The following is a 23,227-nucleotide window of genomic DNA, read 5'->3' on the forward strand; positions in this document are numbered from 1 at the left end:
ACTACCATTGTGAACTTTAGTCACCGAGCTAATCACTAAGTGGTTTGCTGTTACAGCTAGTTGATAAGTTTTCATTCATGGCATTAACTTCTTCCTTCTCTTTTTTATTTCTCTGACTGACCTGACTTTCCCATGATATGACAAAGAGAAACAGGGCGGTGCTGCAATGCAGGCTAGATATTTGTTTGGTATATAGCAATTTCTAGGGAGGCAGGGGTCAGGAAGAGAATCACTACGGTTCTGAAGATGACCTGAAGTTACTGCATTATGTCCAGTAATTAGTTTTTCCACCATTAATAGCTTTTGCACGTGTGTAGGTAGGACTGGTCGTCTTGAGCTTTCTTTGTTTTCCCAAAATACTCATTACTCATTAGAAAGAATCATTAGGACTTAACTAAGATTGTACAAGTCACTGGCAGAGGGTTGCTTTTAATTAGAGGATATATAATTTCATAATTAAAAATTATATTATTATCATTAGTAATACTCTCATGGGATATTTGCTCTGATCTGTTCTCCTGTTTCCTGAAATTTGGCACTTCTTGAAAGATGGAAAAGCTTTGAGAAAGCTTCTTCTTAAATTTCAGATTTAAATTTCAGAATATCTGATTTTAAAAAAATTTAAGTATAAATTATAAACTAGATTGCCAAAAATAAGGTGTGTCTTAATTTACCCATAGGTGTAGCTTTCTTTTGTATTATCATGTATTAAAGTAGTCTTACAGTAGAAATGTGAGGATAGTCTGTACATGATGGGAAAAACTTAGGAGTGGGAAAGGAAAACGGCAGGATAACTCTTTTAAATGAGACAAGCTTAAATATTCAGACACATCAAAACATTATTGGAAACAGACTTCTGGACCAATTTCCTTTTGCAACTCAGTATGTGCTTTTCCATCATCCTCATATTTTAAGAATGTGGGTGGGAAATAAGCATATATTAGTCTTAAATACAAAGAATAGCTCCATATCATCATCAGATTTGTTATACTCACCTACCTCTTCCACAATATTTTTATTCAGCAAAGTCAATGTGACAGGTAGGTATATTTATAAAACTTGGAGAAGATTATTTTGCATTAAATGTCTGCTTAGCAAGATACCACCTACATAAAACCTCATGTATATTTATTATGCAAAACTATGTGACTCTGTTGTATAGGTTTATTATTTATGGGAAAAATCCTGCTTAATATTGCATTCAATAATTGAATCAGTCCAAGTAACTTCAGGCCCAGTTCAGAATTAAACGCTAAAAACACTGGAACCAATGAAAATGGGTTTATAACCAGGCATATTTTGGCACCTATTCTTTCTTTTAATTTAAGTTACCTGTGCTATTTAATCAAATACTTTACTTGGCAATGTTTTTGTTTTTCAGGATGGGAAGAAGAAGTTTGACAAGGAAAGTGAGAAATATTATTCCATCCTAGAGAAGCACTTAAATTTATCAGCAAAGAAGAAAGAATCTCATTTGCAAGATGTAAGCACTAAACACACCCTTACCCAATTTCACATTTGCATAGAGATCATGATAACAAACTGGTTCTCTTCAAGACGTGCTGCATTTTGTTAATGTGAAATTGTGGTGATTTCTTGTAGTCACACTTGCTGTGAATATGAATTATTGAGTGGGATTAATATGACCCTAATAAGAGTTAAGTATTTTAACAAGACAATGTTCTACATGTCCAACTTTGTACAGTACAGCTAATGTTTATCGGCTGCAACAACAGAATTATATCACTAAAGTAAAAATGTGACTTTTATAAGGTATATGTGGAATATTTAAAAGTCAATGAATTGCTTTTTTACTATTTAATTTATTACTTGATGAAATTATGGTTCTGTTTCACATAAATTTTAATCTGGGAGACTGATCTGAGACCACTTTAATGATGCTGGTTTATGCTGCTTCTTTCTTCTTTTTCACCTTATTCTGAGATTGCAGCATCATGCCCTGAAATTTTATCCACAACTTCAGCTTTGAGGAGTCTGTATGGCTAATTCTTTCCCGTTAATAAAACAAACCATCTTCTAGTTTAACAGAAGGATTCCAGGGCTTGTCAGTATGCTAGTAAAAATAATTATGACTTGTCTTTGAGGCAAATTACGGTAATACCAGCACTTTGATATCAATGACACTTTGGGATTTGTGCCAAAAGTAGTTTAAAAACTATTTTGATAGGATTACTGTTGTCACGGTGACTCTTAAATCATGGGGATTAGTTTGCTGATGGAGTTTTCGCAGAAGATGTGACCATCACTCAGTCACAAATTGTAGGATTTTTTTCATGTTTACCAATAATACTATTCTTTTAATTAAGGGAGGCTTACCAATTCAAAAATTGGAATAATGTCTATAATCCTGAATTGCCATAGCTGTCTCTGTAATAATCAGTCTTGATAACACATCGGTTATGTAGGATTGGTTAATTGTTCCACTTGTATGTTAAAGTTTTATATGTACAGCTTTCAGTTTTCCTAAATATCCTGTGTATTGAAGAGGAAGCAGTTCTATTAGAGACTGAGCACCAGCTGAGGAAAGAAAACCAAAGTTAAATTTCTTACCAAAATGTGGAAAAGTGAACTTAAGCACCAATTTATTCTAGAATATAAATAAAATTAAATAGTTACTCTTGAGGCATGACAATAATTACAGTCTAAAAACAGCAACTGAAGTGAAAAGTAACAACTGTGAATCTAATAAACTGTGGTAGAGTAACAATGGTTTTGGCTTAAGTATATAAACTAATCAAAAACCAGAGTAAATTTTTCCACTGTGTCCTTAAGTAGCATCTGTTGATTTAAAATCTTGTAACTGAGGCTGAGTTCTTTGCTTTTCTGGGTGCCCCAGTTGTAAAGCATAGAGGGCATAACTTGTCATTTCTGTCTTCCCCGGTTTTATGCAGCTGTGAGTGTGCTGAGTCAGCAACTTAGACCCGCCTTAAGTGGAAGGTACAATAGCAAATCAGCACCAAAAATATTAACCAGGGAGACTTTTGGCCTGTATCTGTACTGTAAATAGAAGGAGATCAAGCACCAATTCCTGGCCTGAAATCCAAGTGATAGCTGTTGACTTACATCCAGAGTGGTTTGTGTGAGCCCCATGTATAACCCATATGTCCAGGAGGAGTTCACTTGAGCAGCCCACAGCAGAGCCAGGGCATGAGCTAAGAACGGAACACTGCTGGTGGCTGGGGCTTCAGTGCTCAGTGCAATTGAGGTCCTTGCCTCAAGTCGATATTGTGCATTTAGTGAGATGGGAATACCATTTTTTGACTGCTACTGTCACACTGAAAAATACTTCTTTTTTAACCTGCTGTTGCTTTGAATTGTTGAGGTTTCTTGGTACCTCATCACGTTATGTGGGTTAATGAGTACTGGGATGAGCAAGGAATCATTCTCATACCGTATCATTGTATTTTACATATCTCACTTGACTGCAACTGAGAGCACGTTAATTAAGCATCTGAAGTTTGATGGTCTGAACATATTCTATAGAGAGTGGTTTGCATATATTCATGTAATTGAAATGTGTTGGATATTTTAAGACCCTGCAAGACTGCTTATGCAGTTTACATAGATGATTAGACTGTTTTTCCTTTAGTGTCAAAGAGAAACTTCATAATACTGTCTTTTTACTGCCTACAGAAGTCCACAGTGGAGCAGAAAATGGTCAGAATTGAGTGGTGTGAAAAAGTGAATAAACTCCTGACTTTATTTCTCTGAAATCTTTTCCAGAATCAGGCATATATACAGAGCAAAGGCTTCAGTCTCCAAGCTTATGTGAAGTTCTGGTATACATTTTAGTAATATCCTACATCAATGAAAGTATTAGTCACTATAACTAGATATCATACAAGTAGAGACTCAAAATCATATCCATCAAATCTTTTTTTTTTTACATGCAGTTTGAAGTCATAGAAAAACGTGTGAAAATCCTTTCAGCTTTTGAAAATTTAAAATCACTTTCAAAGTGGTTCTTACATATCTGAATCCTCGGTGTTCATGCAAATTCTTCTACAGAAGATACATTTTGGAAATTATTATTTAGTCCCTGTACACTAGCGGTGATTATGGCTGTAATTTAGGAACCCATCCATATTTGAGATGGCACTTGGTTGTCGTGTCATTACAACTACAATCTGCTTAAATGCTGTTCAGAATAGAGATGGATTTAATTAGGTGTTTAAATACTTTTTCTGAATCGAAGCATGAAAGAACTAATTTCTAAAACTAGATTTTATTATTTGCTTGCAATTAAATGTGAGAGCTGAGGTCTGATTCAAGTGCTTATTGACTGCACTTCTGTGAGTGAGAGCTTGTTGGACCATGTCCCACAGCGGTGGCACCTGGTCCGGTTCGGTTATGTAGCATTGCCTCTGTGATATATTTTTCTGTGAAATAAAACTATTAACACAGAGTATCAAAGAAAACAGCAGCTGAAGGCTCTATCTGAATGGCACATGGCAGAGTGGTAAAGCACTTATTATTGGAATTTTGAGTGCTTGATTTCTGCTTCATAATGTTAGTTTTTGTACTTAATTCCCTGATTAGTTTTTTATAGGCATGGGAAGGAAATGCTAGTACTGAAGCCCATGCTCTGAAGTAGTGCCAGAGCACTGCGCTAGGGAAGTGGATCAATATTGTTAAGAGCCTGTGCGGTCCAATCAGAATAGTAGCATGTCCTCTACTAAAGAAGCAATGTTAATTAAATATGGTGCTATTGATGACCAAGTCCTGCCTGAAAGAAAACACTGACTTTGCATTTGTACTCTTACAAGTACTCAACCTCTTTTATGATGTGTTTACTGTTTTAGTGTTTGCTACCAAGAAAAGGCAACATCTAGCTTTTACAATTTTTCCCATATTTGTTATTTCTAATGCCAGAATTGAACTAGGGAATATACAGAAGTGTACTGCTATATTTTAACCAGCATATGTCAAAAATAGCTGGACTAGTTTCAGTCATGTTGCCGATACTTGATAAAATTTCTTTTTGACCTAAGACTAAAACCTAACTAGCGCAGCCCAAAAGGCATTTGCCTGAGAAAATGATTTGTTATGAAGAAGGATGAATTAAAATGGATTCTGCGTCTCTTCTTTAGGCATTATCCACATACTACACTGCTTGTCTGTTAGGTCTCTCTGCCATGGCTTGTTTAAATTGAGGATAAAAGCCTTTTACTCTTTATCAGCTGATAAGAGTTAATTCTTTAGTTGTTCAGGCAGAGGACTTTGTTTTGGTACTGGATCTTCATGTCAGGTGGTATTATTCAGGCACTTCTGACAAGTATTGTGTTGTAGTTCCTGCATTTGAAAATTAAAACACTGAAAAAATAATTGATTTATGAGGTTAAGGACTTAAATGTTTATATTCCAAGAGTATGTGACTCATACTATGAAATAATAAGTTGCAAGAAGTCATTGTTAAAGACAATCTATTTAACAAAGAAAATATCTTCTTGGGAAGGTATTTGAAGCTGAGAAATAGATATATTTCAGTGCATGTGATACTCAAACATTTAAATAGAAATATTAATCTTTTTGTCTTTCCCGAATTCCTATCCTACTCTTTTCTATTTCATTTTCTAACATTTCCATATACCAGGGTCAGAGTTCCTGCTGCCACCTTTCTTTGTTTACCTTGAGGCTCTCCTAAAAACTAGAATTTTAAAGTGCAAAAAGGAAGAGGAAATCAAAAAGGCGAGGGGAAAAGGCATGAGGCTAAAATGTGTAGCTGTGACTTCTTAAACTTGCATTTGTTCTATTTTAAGTAGGTATTATAATCTTCAGGAAGAAAACTGACCCCATGAAGCTTGTAAAGTAATCTTATGGAAGACCTGTTTGTTCATGTCAAAATCTGTTTTTAAAGCAATCATAAGAGAAAATTAATGTTCTCTATATTTCATTTTTTCTTTTAGGCAGATACACAGATTGACAGAGAACATCAAAACTTTTATGAAGCATCATTAGAATATGTTTTTAAAATTCAAGAAGTACAAGAGAAAAAGAAATTTGAATTTGTTGAACCTGTAAGTTTTATGTTTTATTTTCTTTAGAATGCATGCTTTTAAAGCTGAAAATTGAATCTTAAATATCTGGGGGTTTGCTCCCTTTTTTGAATTGTGATTGCAGGTTGTTTGTAGCTAGACAGACATTAAGATCTTGGCTTGGGCACTTTGCATGTTTATTAAGGGTTTATGTAAGAGTATCATATATACTGTGAAGTGAAATATCTGACGACTTGGAGTGTGCATAACATTTTAAGGGGACAACATGTAATGTTGCATCTGTGCAGCACATAAGGATGTTTCCTAATACCATGGTTTCAAGGCTGAAATTTTGAGCCAGTTTTTAGATTTAAATATTCCATGTAGGCAGTGTACACATACGTTTTTCTGAGTTATACATGAAATAAAGTGAAAAATCAGTTTTTCTGCAGGATAGGTAAGTTTATTTTTTTTTCTGGTGGGGTAATTTGTCTTTAGCTTACATTGCACGTAAAAGAAAGCATATGTTGATATGCCATAAAAGAGGGAGATAAAGTTGTCTTTCAAAGTCCATATTCAAATCTGGGATTTTTCTCCTGGACTGTGTTTCTGCCCCCACCCCGAAGTATCTTCTGGGTCAGTCAGTACCAATAGCTGCTTCAGTATGATGTTCTAGCATATTTCTGTGGCATATTATAGTATTACTGCTGTCCATGTCATAGAGGACTAGCTTGCCAGTTGCCTTAGTTAGTACCTGTAGCCCTTGCCAGAGAACTTCCAATGTCATCTGTCCCTTCCCATTAACATGCTGAGCATAGCAGAGCATCAGTTGTGAAAGAGGAACATGACAAGTATAACTTTTTCTGTCTCTCCACACCATCTTCCAGCTTCCTTGTAACTAACTGGAACAGCACTCTTGACTGTGAAACAGGTTGAATTACATCTCTAACACCCAGTGTCACCAGGAGTAGCTTCTCAGATGCCTTCTTTCAATGAGATGAGAATGTATTGTATAGTGGATGTTTGACATTGATGCAAACTAATGAAACCTGGATTCAGCAAGCAGTATTTACAGAAATCCTATTGTTATGGCATACAGCTGCCAAATCTTAGAGACTAAAACTTTGCTCAGATTTCTAAATAGGAACATTTTTCTACCTGTCACAGATTAATCCAGAGTGTCTCTCTCTATCTATTTCTGCAAAACTCTAACATGCTGGAAAAATCTAGAAATCTTGACCTAGCTCTGACCCTGGTGTAGAAGACTTTATGCTCCTTTAAAGTAACAGAAACTTTCTGTATTGAGAATACATTGGGAAATCTTATTGTGCAATCGCATGTAGTTAAAATAGGGCATCTTTCATCATATGTGCTAGACAGAGAGGAAAAATAAATTTAATTTTATATATTTTAGAAGGAGATACTGAGCTTTATCCTTTTGCCCAGGAGCTGTCCCCACACTTTGTCAGCCATCGCAGCAGCAGGTATGAATTACCAAAATGAAAGAGTGATTTATGAATTCATCAGTGCTGATACTGAGCAAACAAGCAGGAGAGGTTACTGGTAAAGTCAGTCTTGTGGACCTGGGTATTTTTGTCACCAAGTGTGCACATCCAGTAGGTAAAATTTACTTTTGAGTGGTTCAGTTGCCATCCTGTGTCACATCAGCAGGCATTTTAGCCCAGGCTCCTGTTTGTTGCGTACAGATGCACGAAATAACTTTGGTGACTGGGTAATGATAGCCCTTGCAGGCAGGGTCTTCTGGCTCCAGGTTTGAATTTTTTATAAGCAATCTGAATATAAATTGAGCTTAAATTATAACATCAGTTATAACATTTTAAACCTTCAAAATCTTAATTTTTGGTTTCTAGTCTGTTGTATACAACATGTTGGAATAAAAGCATTTACTAAAACCCATAAGGCAGAGTATACAAGTAAATTATTATACACATCAGAAATATCACAAGACAAACAAAAAGTCTTCAAAATAGGGTTTTGAAAAATGCATAGTTTATGTAAGTGATGTTGGAAGTATAAGCATGTGCCGCTAGATGCAAGTAGGTAAGGACAAAGCCTAACACTCTAAAATCACATACCAAAAGAATTGCCATATTATTCATTTTCCTCTCTCTGCCCTACAGATGTTGAGATGCTACAAGATGCCTGGTGGAGCGTCTATATAGACATTCCTCTTCAGGAGCTCTGCTAGTTGTGGGGCCTTCTAGTGTCTGTGCTGCTTGTGTCTCTGATTTATCAGCTCAGTGTCATGTCTCCATATCATTCTCAGTCTCATGTGTTACTAATAGACTCTTTGAAGGAGAGTTTAACAAAATAAAAGAAAGGTTAGTGCAGTGAAAGAGGAAATCGTAATGCCCATGTGGAAGACGGATAAGTTCATGACATGGGAATAGAACTTGAAAAGCAAATGGTCCGCTGGAGCTTCTTCCACGATCTTCAGTTTGTCTATGCCAAAAGATAAGGGTGGTTTGGGAACCAGGGTGGGAGAAGTAGCCTAGCAAAAATTGCCAGGTTGGTTACACCTGGGACAGTAGGACAGAAGTTAGTAAGAGTGGAGAATGTTCCTTCCTGGAGGAGCGTGGGGAGAGATTTTAAGGTACAAAATTTTAAAGACCCATACTCAGAATAGAGGATTATAATATTTACAGTAGACTTTTGCAGCAGCTCCTCAGGCCCTAGATTTCTCTGCTGTTCTCTGCATCTTGTCTCAAGGAGGTGCTAATGTGTACTGGAGTGTGAGTAACTGACAGCTGCCTATCTGTGATCCTCCTAGATCTTGATTTTTTTTCCAAGGGAAAAACAAACAACTAATTCATACAGATCGTGAATTTAAACTTTGTCTCAAAGACAAATTAGTGTTAAAATTTACTTTACAGCAAGTTAAACAACAAAACAAATTAAGTGACAATAATCTCTGCTCCTAGCTTTGCTCTTCTGGGCTCAGAGAAGATAGTCCAGACCAACACAGCGTTCTGAGGATGTTATGGTTATTAGGAGAAATGCAAACTCCTTCCTAGAGCTCCACTTTGTCCCTCAGCAATGCCAGGACTTCCTTGGCCGGTAGGAATCAGGGCAGAGACTCATAAGCAGTAAACTATATGAAATGTGAGGGTGGTCCGTTAAATGTCATGAAAGCCCAGAGTGTTTATTTAAAGGGGGGGGGGGGGGGGGACCAAACCAACAAATCCTGCCTGTAATTGCATGCAGTTCCATGAGACTTCACTGTGGACATTAAACTCAATTTCCCCTTCCTTGGATTTTCTACATTATTAACTACATTCACTTTAATCTAATGGATAAGTACCTTCTGGTGCTATCTACTTATAAATAAAATGAAACCAGGGAGACAGGGACTTCTGGCTGATGTGCTGCAGGCCAAAGGTTAAATTCCTCCCCTATCCAAAACCTAAGTACAGTCTTCTTCCTGTGAGAATGAAATGACCAGGCAGTCTTGAGGTCACCAGCTCTCCATAAAAATAAATAAAGTCTCGAGAAGTAGTTGGTTTTTGTTTCAGGTTCTGTGTTGAAATCCTCGCAGTGCTGGGGTAGTGAGTAGCATTGTATTACGGAGTTAAGACCTCGCTTTTTATTGATGTGACTGATAAGATACTCAGACTGAAGTAGCTATAAGGCACTTGTTGAAATGCAAAATAGTTGATATGAACACATCAGGCATTGTATGTGATGTTTGGTGAAACAAATCACCTCTTTACATGTGAAGACCACCTCAAAATACTTTCTGAAAATCTTTTTTGAAAGAAAAAAAGGGTGGTTTTCTTTTCTTTGTTATTTAATATAAATATCTTTAAAATTATCAGCCTGCATCTCACAGCAGTGCCACTTGTAATGCCAGCAACAAGAAAACCCCACTGTGAGCATAAGCCTACGGCAAAAGTCCTTGGCTTTTAGATCTCCTCCATGCAATGCTATGGCTGTACCTGTCCTGATGGAAGTGGTCATTAAGATGCTTTAACAGCACAGGCCCATTGGGTACAGGGCATTTTCTGATCGCTGTTCTTCCACCACTAGTGACACATGCATAGAAGCCAAGACCATTCTCAGTGTCAGTTGTTTCAACACAGAAGTTGAATAAGCTGGTCTAGGACTTGCATAAAATAAGCGTATTTGTACTTTTCTTTTATTGCTGTTTTTCTAAGTGCTCAGAGAGTATCTGACCAAGAGAACCTCAATGCCAGATCCTCTGCAATGCACAACTGCCAGAATACCTGAACAGTACTTTAACTAAAGTGCATTCAGATTTTTCTCAGGGGGTGCTGATTTTTTTTGCTTTCTGATAAATTCACCTCTGCTGCCATCTTGTGTTAAATATTTCCACTCTCAGTATTTCTCTGTGTACTGATAAAAAACATTTTGTATGGTGGAAAATGGTTCTCTCTATGTATTGAAGCTGAAATTTAAGCCGTTTATAGTACATTCTCCAGAAATGCCCTTTAAACTGGTCTTTAAAATTCAGATATAAGCTGACATACTGAAACTTTCTCCCACTAGTTCCTTTATTGTAATTTTGGTGTGCTCTGACATCCTTCTCTGGCTGCAGTTTTGCTGAGCACTCATATTGCTCCTGCAGTGCTTCTTTAGCTGAAAGGGGTGGGTCTAGCAGCAGGCTCCTAATTACAGTTTAAGTTAATCCATGTCCTTTTGACTGAAACAAGTCAGAGTAAGTACAGGAGTAATTAGGCTGCTGTATCTGAAGAGGCTGTAGTTGGGGATGTAGATGAGTAACTGAGCACCAGACCTGCTGGCGTCAGATGGAGTTCATCTGTCTCAAAGGGGGAAAAGGATTCTGTGAAATGAATTGGTGGCGTTCATCGAGAGGGCTTTAAACTAGGTTCGAAGGGGGAAGGGGATGTAGCCAGGCCCACCAGAGAGGAGCTTAGGGGTGGCGTGCCAGGGTTGGGGGTGAAACCAATAGCCCAGCTCAAGTGCATCTATGCCAATGCACGCAGCATGGGCAACAAACATGAGGAGCTGGAAGCCATTGTGCAGCGGGATACCTACAATTTAGTTGCCATCACAGAGACATGGTGGAATGACTCTTACAACTGGAGTGCTGCAATGGATGGCTATAAGCTCTTCAGAAGGGATAGGCAAGGAAGGAGAGGTGGTGGGGTGGCTCTGTATGTTAGGGAGTGCTTAGATTGCGTCAAGCTTAGCGACTTTGATGGTAAGGTCAAGTGCTTATGGGTAAGGATGAGGGGGAAGGCCAACAAGGCAGATATCCTGCTAGGAGTCTATTATGGACCACCCAACCAGGATGAAGAGGTAGAAGTGTTCTACAAGCAGCTGGAGGAAGTATCACAATCAACTGCCCTTGTTCTAGTGGGGGGACTTCAGTTTACTGGATGTTTACTGGAAATACAACACAGCAGAGAAGAAACAGTCTAGGAGGTTCCTGGAGTGTGTGGAAGACAATTTCCTGACACAGCTGGTAAGTGAACCTACCAGGGAAGGTGTCTCACTTGACCTGCTGTTCACAAACAGAGAAGGACTGGTGGGAGACATGGTGGTCAGAGGCTGTCTTGGGCACAGTGACCATGATATGACTGAGTTCTCCATTCTTGGTGAAGTAAGAAGAGGGGTCAGCAGAACCACTACCATGGAATTCCAGAGGGCAGACTTTGGCCTGTTCAGCGGACTGGTTGGGAGAGTCCCTTGGGAGGATGTTCTGAACGGCAAAGGAGTCCAGGAAGGCTGGGCTTTCTTCAAGAAGGAAGCCTTGAAGGCGCAGGAGCAGGCTGCCCCCAAGTGCCACAAGACGAACTGGCAGGGAAGACAAACAGCCGGGCTGAACAGGGAGCTTCTGCTAACACTCAGGAAAAAAAAGGAGAGTTTACCAAGTTTGGAAGAAGAGTCAGGCAACTCAAGAAGAGTACAGGAATCTCTTTAGGACATGCAGAGAGAAAATGAGAAAGGTAAAACCCCAGCCAGAACTCAATCTGGCCACTGCTGTAAGGGATAACAAAAATATTTTTACAAATATATTAACAACAATGAAAGCCAAGGAAAATCTCCAACATTTTTGGATGCAGGGGGCAACACTGACACCATGGATGAGGTACTGAGCACCTCCTTTGCCTCAGTCTTTAGCAGTCAGAACAGCTATCCCCAGGGTATTCAGCCCTCTGGAGCTGGAAGGCAGGGATGGATCGCAGAATAAAACCCCCATAATCCAGGAGGAAGCAGTTTACGACCTGCTGCTCCACTTGGACACTCACAAGTCTATAGGGCTGGATGGGATCCACCCAAGAGTACTAAGGGAGCTGGTGGAGGAGCTTGCCAAGCCACTCTCCATCATTTATCAGCAGACCTGGTTAACAGGGGAGGTCCCAGACGACTGAAGGCTTGCCAATGTGACACCCATCTACAAGAAGGGCCAGAAGGAATATCCAGGGAACTACAAGCCTGTGAGCTTGACCTCGATGCAGGGAAGGTTATGGAGCAATTCCTCTGAGTGAGCTCACCAAGCATGTGCAGGACACCCAGGGGATCAGGCCCAGCCAGCATGGCTTCATGAAAGGAAGGTCCTGCCCAACCAACCTGATCTCTTGCTGTGACAGGGTGACCCGCCTAGTGGATGAGGGAAAGGCTGTGGATGTTGTCTACCTGGACTTCAGTAAAGCCTTTGATTCTGTCTCCCACAGCATCCTCCTAGAGAAGCTGGCGGCTCATGGCTTGGACGGGTGCACTCTTTGCTGGGTTAAAAACTGGCTGGCTGGCCGAGCCCAGAGAGTTGTGGTGAATGGAGCTAAATCCAGTTGGTGGCCAGTCACGAGCGGTGTTCCCCAGGGCTCAGTGTTGAGGCCAGTCTTGTTTAATATCTTTGTGAATAGTCTGGATGAGGAGATTGAGCACACCCTCAGTAAGTTTGCAGATGACACCAAATTGGGTGGGAGTGTTGATGTGCTCAAGGGTAGGAAGGCCCGACAGAGGGACCTGGACAGGCTGGATTGATGGGCCGAGGCCAATTGTATGAGATTCAACAAGGCCAAATGCTGGGTGCTGCACTTGGGTCACAACAATCCCATGCAGCGCTACAGGCTTGGGGAAGCGTGGCTGGAGAGCTGCCTGGTGGAGAAGCACCTAGGGGTGGTGGTCAACAGTGGGCTGAACATGAGCCGGCAGTGTGCTCAGGTGGCCAAGAAGGCCAACAGCATCCTGGCTTGTATCACGAATAGCATGGCCAGCAGGAGCAGGGAAGTGATCAGTGCCCCTGTACTCGGCACTGGTGAGGCCACACCTCGAGTACTGTGTGCAGTTTTGGGCCCCTCAGTACATGAAAGACATTGAGTTGCTGGAGCGTGTCCAGAGAAGGGCAACAAAGCTGGTGAAGGGTCTGGAGAGCAAGTCTGATGAGAAGCAGCTGAGGGAACTGGGGTTGTTTAGCCTGGAGAAGAGGAGGCTGAGGGGAGACCTTATCACTCTCTACAACTCTCTGAAAGGAGGTTGTAGTGAGGTTGGTGTTGGTCTCTTCTCCCAGGTCACTAGCGATAGAATGAGAGGAAATGGCCTCAAGCTGTATCAGGGGAGGTTTGGACTGGATATTAGGAAAATTTTCTTTACTGAAAGAGTGATCAGGCATTGGAAGAGGCTGCCCAGGGAGGTGGTGGAGTCACCATCCCTGGAGGTATTTAGAAGATGTGTAGAGGTGGCACTTCAGGGCATGGTTTAGGAGACATGATAGCGTTGGGTTGATGGTTGGGCCTGATGATCCCAGAGTTCTTTTCCAACCTTAATGATTCTAAGATTCTATGGTTTCTATAATCTAGACTGTGGGAACAGGCTTTGCACAGCTGGAGCCAGAGCAGACTTGCGTATAATTTTATACTTTATTGGTAAGAAAGGAAGATTAGATATTTTATTTTATTTTATTTGTTCTAGAATTACATTATAAACCTTAAAATTATAGAACTCTTTCTATCCGTTTACACATTTGGAGATTTTAAGAGAAATACTTGTATTTGGACCTTCCTCAGAACCACTTGAATAACAAGTAAGAGACTTACTTGGCATGGCCTGGTCCTTAGCTGAGATAATGATTTCAGCTGGGCAGATGATCATGTAAAGCTGAGAGAATTTACACAAGCTGTGGAGCCTTCACTTGACTATGTTGACTTCATTATTTGTTTGGTGGTGGGATGAGGTTCAGGAATTCACACCTGTTGTAAAGGCACCACAGAAAGTGGCTTTTATGCCCAAGGACCTTCTCAGTTCTTCAGTCTCCACGACTGACTCACTGGGCAGGCATGGGCTTTCACCACCTCTCCCTGAGGCCAGGGTTTCATCTGATCCTGCAATACCAGTAAAAACCAAAAGGGAAGTCCTTCTCCCAGCCGTGCCTTCATGCTTCTATTTATGCCAGCACTGATGATCTATTAACCTCAAACTGCTTTAACTTACTAATGCAGCAGAACAGCAGGCGTCCCAAGGCAGACACGCTCACTGAAGGGCTCAGTGATGCCAAAGCTGGCACAAGGATGTGTGGGATGTGTGGCAAAGCTGAATGGGGAAAAGGAGGAGGAATAGGGAGTGCAAGCCTTCAGTTTGGTAGCAGCAAGTCGTTACATTAACTCCTCTGCCCGGAGAGCTGTGTCCTTGATCTCTCATCTGTCAAGCTGTGGAAGTTTGCACGTTAAAGGGTGTGGACTGTCTTGTGATGCTGGAGTGGCCGGGGCTATTCCCCTGAAATATATGTGTTGCCTTAGTACAGCAGTCTCTTAGCGAGCAATCAGAAAGGAGGAAGCAGAAAAATTTAACCACATTTCTTCAAGTAGGGCTGAGTGTAAATTTAAAGAAAATATAAACTCAGTAAAAGGTACATTTTTAAGCTGTTTCACTTACAATAGTCTATGGTACTGGTAACACAAAGAAAAGTGCATTAAATATGAATGATGGCATGTTTGTTGCCCAAGTCTAGGCTACTTCAGTAGTCGATGGAGAGAGATAAATGTTTCCATAGGGTCATTCATCCCATCCTAAAAGAGGAGTCTGAAAGAGGAAAAAGAATTATGCTCTTGAATACCTGTGGATTTTGTACCGAGTTAGGAGGCAGCGTGAACAGCCAGTTACTTAGCCTAGATGATTAGCTTTTCAATGGCTGTAATATACTAAGATAAATCTGTCCTGTTGTGATAGCTTTTGTTATTGTACATCCAAGTTAATACTTCTTTTTTGTTGTTGTTTTCTTTACTTGGCTGTATGTAAGCTAAATTATGTATACAGAGAAAACAGTCCATAATAAAAAATTAAATTCTTGTTATTTAATAGCAGGTAGGAAGACTTAAGGCAATGTCAAAACATGTTTTCTAAATTTAGAACAGAATAAATTAGAAGGCTTTTAAAACTAATAGGTGATAAGAATGCATTACTTCAACAGCTAAAATAAGTGTTCAGAAAATCTAGTTGTGCTTTTTACTACTTAACCATTATTTTAAATCAAACTTTAAAAAGATTTTTCAACTGGATACATACCAACTTCAGCTGTTCTGTTGGAGTCAGTCACAGACATACCAGATAGAGTTTTCATTTTCTTCAGAGCAGGAAGAAATAGTCTGGATTTCTTGTGTTATATTAAGCTGTCCAAAACATACTTTCAATTGTCTCATTTGTGGAAAATAGGTCATAGCCCAAGCAATTGCTATGAAGAAAGTGAAAAAATATTTTGAAGAAAAAGCCCTTGAACTCTGAAAGTATGAACGTGGAAAATGCAAACCATCAAAGACTCCAGCTGAAATACTGGACAAAATTACTAGGACAGTGAATTAAATTATGGAAATGGCAACCTCATGATGCAAAAGCCTGTTTAACACCTCTCTTTCTTAAGATCTGACCATGGATCACTTGCTCAGCAAAGCTTTGCTGTTGCAAGTAATGAAAGCTTAAAGTGTTCCAGCACCTAGGACACAGAATGTTTTTTGCTGATGGTTTGCTGTACTTTGCTGCTGAAAACTAATAGAAAATCAGCTGTCCTTAGTTTTTGCTTTCTTACGTTCACCTGAATAGAAAAATTGTGTAGCAGTGGCTAAGAACTATTCCTTCACTCTCACAGGCAGTATCTATGCCTTACATTACTATATGTTCCGTTATATTTGTGTTTTATAGCATTACGAGCACATGTTTAAAATCTATAACGCTTCTCAATTTTACCTTTTCAGCTCTTGGCCTTTCTTCAAGGATTATTTACATTTTACCATGAAGGATATGAATTGGCTCAGGAGTTTGCACCATACAAGCAGCAGCTGCAGTTCAATTTGCAGAATGTAAGGATGATTTGTATTTACACTATTTTGTTTGCTAATTTAATTTCAGGATATTGAAGTAGACTCATAGCATTTATTGGAACTCTAAGTCTTGCAATGTTTTAGTAAGTTGAAATCAAATTATTACATGAATAGGCAAAAGTTGTTTTTGGTAAGTCTCTGTAATGAAGGTTCCTCAACAAATAACTTCGGAAAAATTAATCTTCAGATAGTTATTTTGTGATTTCCAGGTCAAAATTTTGGGAGCAAGAACCAGAAAAGCAGGACAGCAGCCAAGTTTTGATTAGAAAACACAGTAGTCCAGATAGGTTTAAATGCATAAATGCTTTCTTGAGAGTGGGGCCTGTCTTCTGGAGTAAGCAGACGTCCCAGAAATGCTCCAACTGGTATAGAAGGATGCAGTTTGTTTCTTTAAGATCACAGATTGCCACAAACAAGCTTGTCCTGCTGTCTGCTAGCTTCCCACTGTATATAAAGCATACGTGGGGAAGCCATGCTCTGGCTGTTCTCTGGACGTATTTTGTCCGTGTCAGAACTGGTGGGGCCTTCCTCCACAGTGAGCGGCTCTCACAGGCGTTAAGTTCCACCAGAAGAAAGGGTCTATTATTTATGTAGAGAGTTTCTGTCAACTGAGCAGATGGATCTTTTACTGTAGATTGGTCTGAATTTGGTAGTAAGAGCCATACAAGATCAACTGTGCCCAAAAATTCCATAGCTTTCAGAAATAACAAAAATGGATTTAATCAGCATTTTTTCCACTCATCATAACTGCTGTATACAAGTGTATATTTATTTCACTGTGTAACCCAGATTTCACACTTCCAAGGACATACAAGTAAGTAGATACAAAACATCTCTACGCTCTATTTGCACTAGAACCGCTATCACTTGCTTTTAGGGTGAAAAGTGAAGTTCAGCCTGTTAATATTGGGCCAGCCCTACATTTTTCATGACAAGTAATTTCAAAATACAGAACAAATTAAAAAAAAAAGTGAAGGATTTCTGTCATTCTGTCATTTATTCCAAATGCTGTATATTTGGGGTGACTCCATTTCTTTTCCATTTCGTTCTTTCAAGAAAACATACTCAACAGAAATTTTGTAGCTCCACTGGAATCAAAGAAGTTACAACAGTTTAGAAGATCTGACATCATCTTTTGTGGATAGTGCTTTGTCCATGAAACTTAGGGAATATGAAACAGATCTGGGAGCACTTTACCACGCCTAACTGCTGTTCCCTGTGGATTGCTGGAAAATAAAACACTTGACGTTTTCCCTGTAGCATCTTGCTATTAGAGAGGCATATATTGGCTCAAAGTTGGAATACGGCATTGCTTTAGCACTATTAATGTAGACCTGCATTCTTAGGAGTACTGCACTTGTCAAGGTTTTGCTGCAGTTAAACATGTGCGGCACACCTCCCTAGCCCCTTCCCTTTTTATGTCTGTTGTTCATATGTAGGTATAGATCCCATTTAAAACACTGCTTGGGGAAACAAGGCAAAACCTCCTAGATGACTAGCCTTTCCTTTTGGATCACAATGCAAATGTTCTGTCTGTAGAGCATCTCAGGCCCTTGTCCTCTGAAGTTATGTACTTGCTACTTTTGGTTTGCTACTAAGACTCTTTCAGATAAAGGCACAAGGGGTCAGTGTTGTTGCACAGCACAGTTTCGGTAGAAGGGTGAAAATTCTGCTTCAGTCCAGAGTTTACATACTTTAATATGGCAAGTTCTAAGGGAAGCATAAGCCCACAGCACAGACCAAAACTGGCATTTTAAGTCAGAATATGTTAGTGTCTTCTATGCCTGTATCTATAGAAGCAGAATTATTAATGGATTTTTTTTTAATTCAATGTTAATTAAGACATAGTTAAACTTAATCTCTTCTTAAATATTCTAAAAGTACAACTTGAAGTTTTAAATAGACTACAGAGGTAGAGGGAGATGTAAAGTTAGGCAGAAGGGACAATGTATTATGGTATTATTTTTATATTTATATTATTATATATAATACATATTTTATATAAAATATATATTATATATATACATCAGAGGAACATCTACAGGAAGACATAGTGGGATATGGTACATCATTCACTGCTGTTACACAGAAGTTTGAATTCTGGCTCCAGATCTAGATCCACAGCTTCATTTTGCCAGCTGGGCTTTCTACTGACTTGTCACTCAGAGCATCACCCAACCTCAGATTGAAGTGAAAGATGTAGGGAAAGACAAACTGAGGACAGTTCAGGGAAAATTGTGTTCAGCCTGTCTGTTGTAGCTGTCAAAAGCACTCCTCTCCATTGCACTGTGTGTTAAGGTCTTGGAGAATAGTTGATCTGAACTGCTGTTCCTGTTCTTAAACTTGTTCTACAGGTTAGAGCAGGAACAGTAACAGCCGTAGGAGTAGCAGAGTAGTGACAGACCAGAGCTCTTAACAGGTCACATGTCCTGGGAAAGTACTCACCAGTATATAAAGTCTTGAGAGTATCTTTCTGACTAGTCAGTATTAGAGTCCATAAGATGACTTTGTAGAAACATAATGAAAAACTTTATTCTTTTCTATTACCTGTAGGAACAAAGTGTTCAACATCTGGTGTATTAGTAACAACCTACCAAACCTCTGGCACATCATAATAATTCTTCTCTACTATACCGTGCGAGGTGTATGGAGGGAAACCCTGGCCTCACTGAATTCAATAGGGAAAAAATGTCCATTTACATGAATATAGATGTTAGCAAATATGAATAACCTACCTTTGTACCTAATTGTGTGCCTGGTTACACAGGCGATATTTAGGACAGACACAGTTCTTCCATACTTTCGGCATAGTTCTGCCACTTGTGACCTGTTTCTTACCTAGCATATTTATGTTATACTTAACTGTGGTGTTTGCATAGTCCTGTCAAAAAATGTTCATGACGATGCTGGTAACCTGACTATTCTGGGTGTCAGCAGCTGTGGACTGCAGATAGTGGATACACAGTAAATTTGTCTCTTCCTCATGTGGAGAGACCACAGCTGTCTAGAGGCATTAGCCTGGCATTAACCCAAACTCATGTTTTCTGCACCATACTTCAAGAGGTTCATTGGGACTTATTACTTGAGGTTGCAGCTATGTGATCAGCAGCTGCTGGTTTAGCCTGGCTTCTGTCTGCGTATCCTAGAGTACACAGAGATAAAGCCTGAATCCGTCTGCAAAATATTGTGTAAGCACACCTAAAGATGTGAAATGACCTCCTTTCTCAGGTTAGTGACCTGCAGAAAGAGGAATGTTACTATTCCCAACTATGTTTCCTTAACACTTGTGCGCTTAAGCTCAATTCTTCATTACTTTGTTATTCCTAGGCTTCTAGAGCAATGAAGAATATTATTCTTTATTGCTTTTTTTTCCTTTTTATGTCTCTGTCAAATACTTCTGTTGGTCTCCATTACAGTCTCCTTGGCATTACTAATAATTAGTCCTTCACTGGTTTTTAGTACTTGCATGAGATAATGTGGGGGTTTTGTTTGTTTCTTTTTCTGGGTATTAGACCCGGAATAACTTTGAAAGCACAAGGCAGGAAGTGGAGAGACTCATGCAAAGAATGAAATCAGCCAACCAGGATTACAGACCACCAAGTCAATGGACAATGGAAGGCTATCTCTATGTGCAGGAGAAACGTGAGTATAACAGACGTACCTTTTAACTTGATTTGAAAGGCACAGCAACAAATGCAAGGATGAGAAAATGGTTCAGTTAGCAGGACAGCACAACCTCTGTGTTTGAATGTCTGCAGACTTCTGCTACGCTTGCTTTCCAGATGATTGAGAGGTTCAAAAGAATAATAAGTGTTTCAAAAAGCAAAAAGTACTACTTCAAAAAAGTAGCTACAGTCAGATGTAAAGGTGATCAAAACACTTGTAAGCAACTCAACTGCTGCCCTCTGGGTCCTTGTGGGTAGGTCCCTGCTATTGGCCAACCCAGTGACTGACAAGTAGCAAGATCTGCTCTGGCTGGCTGCTCTACTTGCTGCAGAAGCTGCAAGCTCCCAACACTCTGCTTTGGCTCTGCCTGCCAAACCCTGCCGACTTGTACTTTCCCTGCCAAACCCTGCCAAAGCTTGTACTTTCTCTGCCTGAACAGGGCCCATAGTTCACCTAGCAGGAGCGACTTGGACCTTGTATGAGGATTTCCACAGACCCAGCCACCTTAATAGTAAATGAACATGTACGTAATGGAAAACAAATGTGTAAGATGAAGAAAAGTAATCTAAATGCAGTCTCTCAGCTTCCAAATAGCTGCAAATCTCTACCTATGTTTTATTCACTTCATGTGACATGAGAATGAAGCGATGACCTAAGTGAAGGAATAGAACTAAAGTTGTCCTAAGTGTCTGAAACTAATTGGAAGAGCCTAGCAATACATCATGTTATAAATGAAAACAGATTCAGGAAATATGTGAAAAATCAAATGAGAGAATTCAAAACTATACATCACCTGAAGTATCAGCTCCCACTGTTTTACACTCTAACCAGTACAGAAGACCAAGCCAAACTAGCTGCAGAATCATGCAAAACCCTCAGTAAAATGGTTTTCATTGCATGGGGTGCCCAGATTTATATATTCATTTATTTGTTCATTTTTCTATTTTCTGTGGAATCAGCCTGACACTAGCAATGTGTTTTGAGGTAGTGTGTACATGCTTGTGCAAGTTTGATGTTCAGGCAAAAATTGTTAAATACAACTTGGCACCTGATTTCTCAATCTGAAAATAAATAGAAGGCATCTGGATATAGAATTCCCATGTCAGACTTGACCCCACCCAACCTCAGTTTTGAGGGTATATTATTCACTGCTCCCATCAAGAGACTACATGGAGTTATAGATAATTGATTTTCCAAATAACATCATTAAATTAATCTTTATTCCATATGTGAGCTAAAAGAAAGAAACCTCAATGCTTATCATATTCAACCTCAACCACTTTTACCCTTGGTAGCACTGAAAGTTTTAAGAAGACCCTCTATGTTTTAACTGAGTAATAATGATAAAAGAAACCTGTGTTAAGTGGAAATTACACTGAGCCCTGCTAATGGGGGAGGGAAAAAAGGAGTGAAGCGTTGAGCACATGCTGTGCTTCAGTAAATAGTGAGAGGCCAACTTGACATCCTCTTACTAAAAAAAAAATTGTTCATTAGTTTATTCTGGAGGAAGAGTAACAGGGTCTGTAATCTCTGTCTCAGTGGGGAAGGTGCTAGTTGCATATTTCCTTGTTATGCAGGTTTGCTTTCCTACAACCATCATTCCATAGGCTCTTGTCAAATTATGGGCAACTGGGTTAAATGTTTGCTAGTCTTGTGAGTAAATCCGGTATATATATATTATTGATATGCATGGTAGTAAATATGTTTTGGGTTTTTTTAAATGGCAGTGGGCTTTAAATTATTTTCTTTCAGATGGACACCCATGAGTAACAGACTTGAAGCTGCAATGTAGGTGTCTGGGTACAATTTTTTAAATGAAAAACAGGTGACTTCTAAACTCATCTAAACCAGCTTTAAGCGTGCTCATCCTTCTTACATATGCTAAAAGAGTTAATTAAATTCCATCAGAGGAAAAATTTATTTAAAATAATTATAGGTTTTGTTTTGCTAAGTGAAAATAAGTTAAACTATAGGAACAGAACAACGAGCTTCTGAGGCTGGGTAACCAGTTGACTATTCGATTAATGACTTTACTTTCCTGCAAAATGCAGGCAATGGTGGAACTTTCTCTGAGTTGGAGTAACAGACTATGTAGATTTCCACATCTACATTTCTGTATTGCGAGACATCCAACTTACATGACTGATGCACTCTCTCATATACCCACCACCTTTGTGAAAAGCTACATTTAGAAGGCAGAGCCATTGTATCTATAGCAAAACTACTAGATTTGTTTTTAACACCTTCCATTTTTATTTAATTGCTTACATTAAAAATACCCAAACAAAACCCTTAAAATACATTTTTTAACTCAGAGCTCTTTCATTGTAAAAAGAATTAAAAGGTCCAGATACTGTACTTGGAAAAAAATCAATATCATATTTTTCCCATGAGTAACTCCCATTGAAATTAATTGGAAAATCACATGTGGGTTGAAAGTTATCATCTAGTCCTTTCCTAGTCTGAATTTAGACGGTACTTACAATACTGCATTATATATAGTTTTTGCTTTGGCACCTACATTTGTGATGGCTCTGCAGAGAGGGGCCATGTTTGAATGCCAGGCTCTGAAGCATATAATGCTGTCCAAGAGGCAGTAAGTGCTTTTCCTTCTTGGTACCTCTTCGCACATAGCCATTGTGTTTGGTCTCTGCAGCTGAATACCTGGAAGCTGTGTCAATGCTACTAAAATAAATGGGGCTGCACTCTGCCACTGTGACCAGCTTGCACAGAATATCCCACCCTCTATGCTAAATTTCCTGTCCTCAAAAATCAATAAGTTTTTTCCAACTTACCTATTGACTCTGTGTTACCTAATCACTGTGAATGCTGCGAGCGCTGTTTATTAACCAGTGCAGTTACAGCCATAATGTTCTGGCCCAAGGGGGAGCAGTCACACTGCAAAACCCTGACTTTTCCTGTTCTCAGCAGTACACCACCCCTCCGGAGGTATCTGTAGGAACCTGGTAGCTTTTCTTGCTAGCTCTCTTGCTGCAGTAAACCTTTTTTTTTTCCCAGAAAATCATGGGAGATCTTAGCTGTACTTCTAGGATGTGTAGAGAATTGTGCAAAGGGTGGGAGAATTTATGCTATGTCCTCACAGCAAAGGACACATTATAAATGCCTGTATCTAAGCTAGATTAGTGGCCGAAGTTTAAAATATTATTGAGCTTAAGCTCAAGAGCGTTTCATGTTTAGATTCACTAAAGGTTCACAACAATGCCTGAACAAACCTCTGGGTAATCCAGG

The 23,227-nt window shown here is 39.4% G+C and overlaps 1 protein-coding gene across 2 annotated transcripts in view; it reads left to right on the top strand.

Moving 5' to 3' along the window:
• ARHGAP42 (Rho GTPase activating protein 42) overlaps positions 1-23,227 on the top strand; it is a 178,663-nt gene that overhangs the window by 117,018 nt on the left and 38,418 nt on the right. For both annotated transcript variants that reach the window (XR_012658683.1, XM_075081816.1), the window contains exons 5-8: positions 1,382-1,483; positions 5,928-6,038; positions 16,187-16,291; positions 19,825-19,954. Coding sequence is in view for 1 of the 2 variants with exons in the window: in XM_075081816.1 (XP_074937917.1) it covers positions 1,382-1,483; positions 5,928-6,038; positions 16,187-16,291; positions 19,825-19,954 (448 nt within the window). In the remaining variant the exon portion in view is untranslated. The remainder of the gene's footprint in view (positions 1-1,381; positions 1,484-5,927; positions 6,039-16,186; positions 16,292-19,824; positions 19,955-23,227) is intronic.

This window comes from Phalacrocorax aristotelis, chromosome 1 (assembly GCF_949628215.1).
Source record: "Phalacrocorax aristotelis chromosome 1, bGulAri2.1, whole genome shotgun sequence".
In the NCBI taxonomy this organism is placed as follows: domain Eukaryota; kingdom Metazoa; phylum Chordata; class Aves; order Suliformes; family Phalacrocoracidae; genus Phalacrocorax; species Phalacrocorax aristotelis.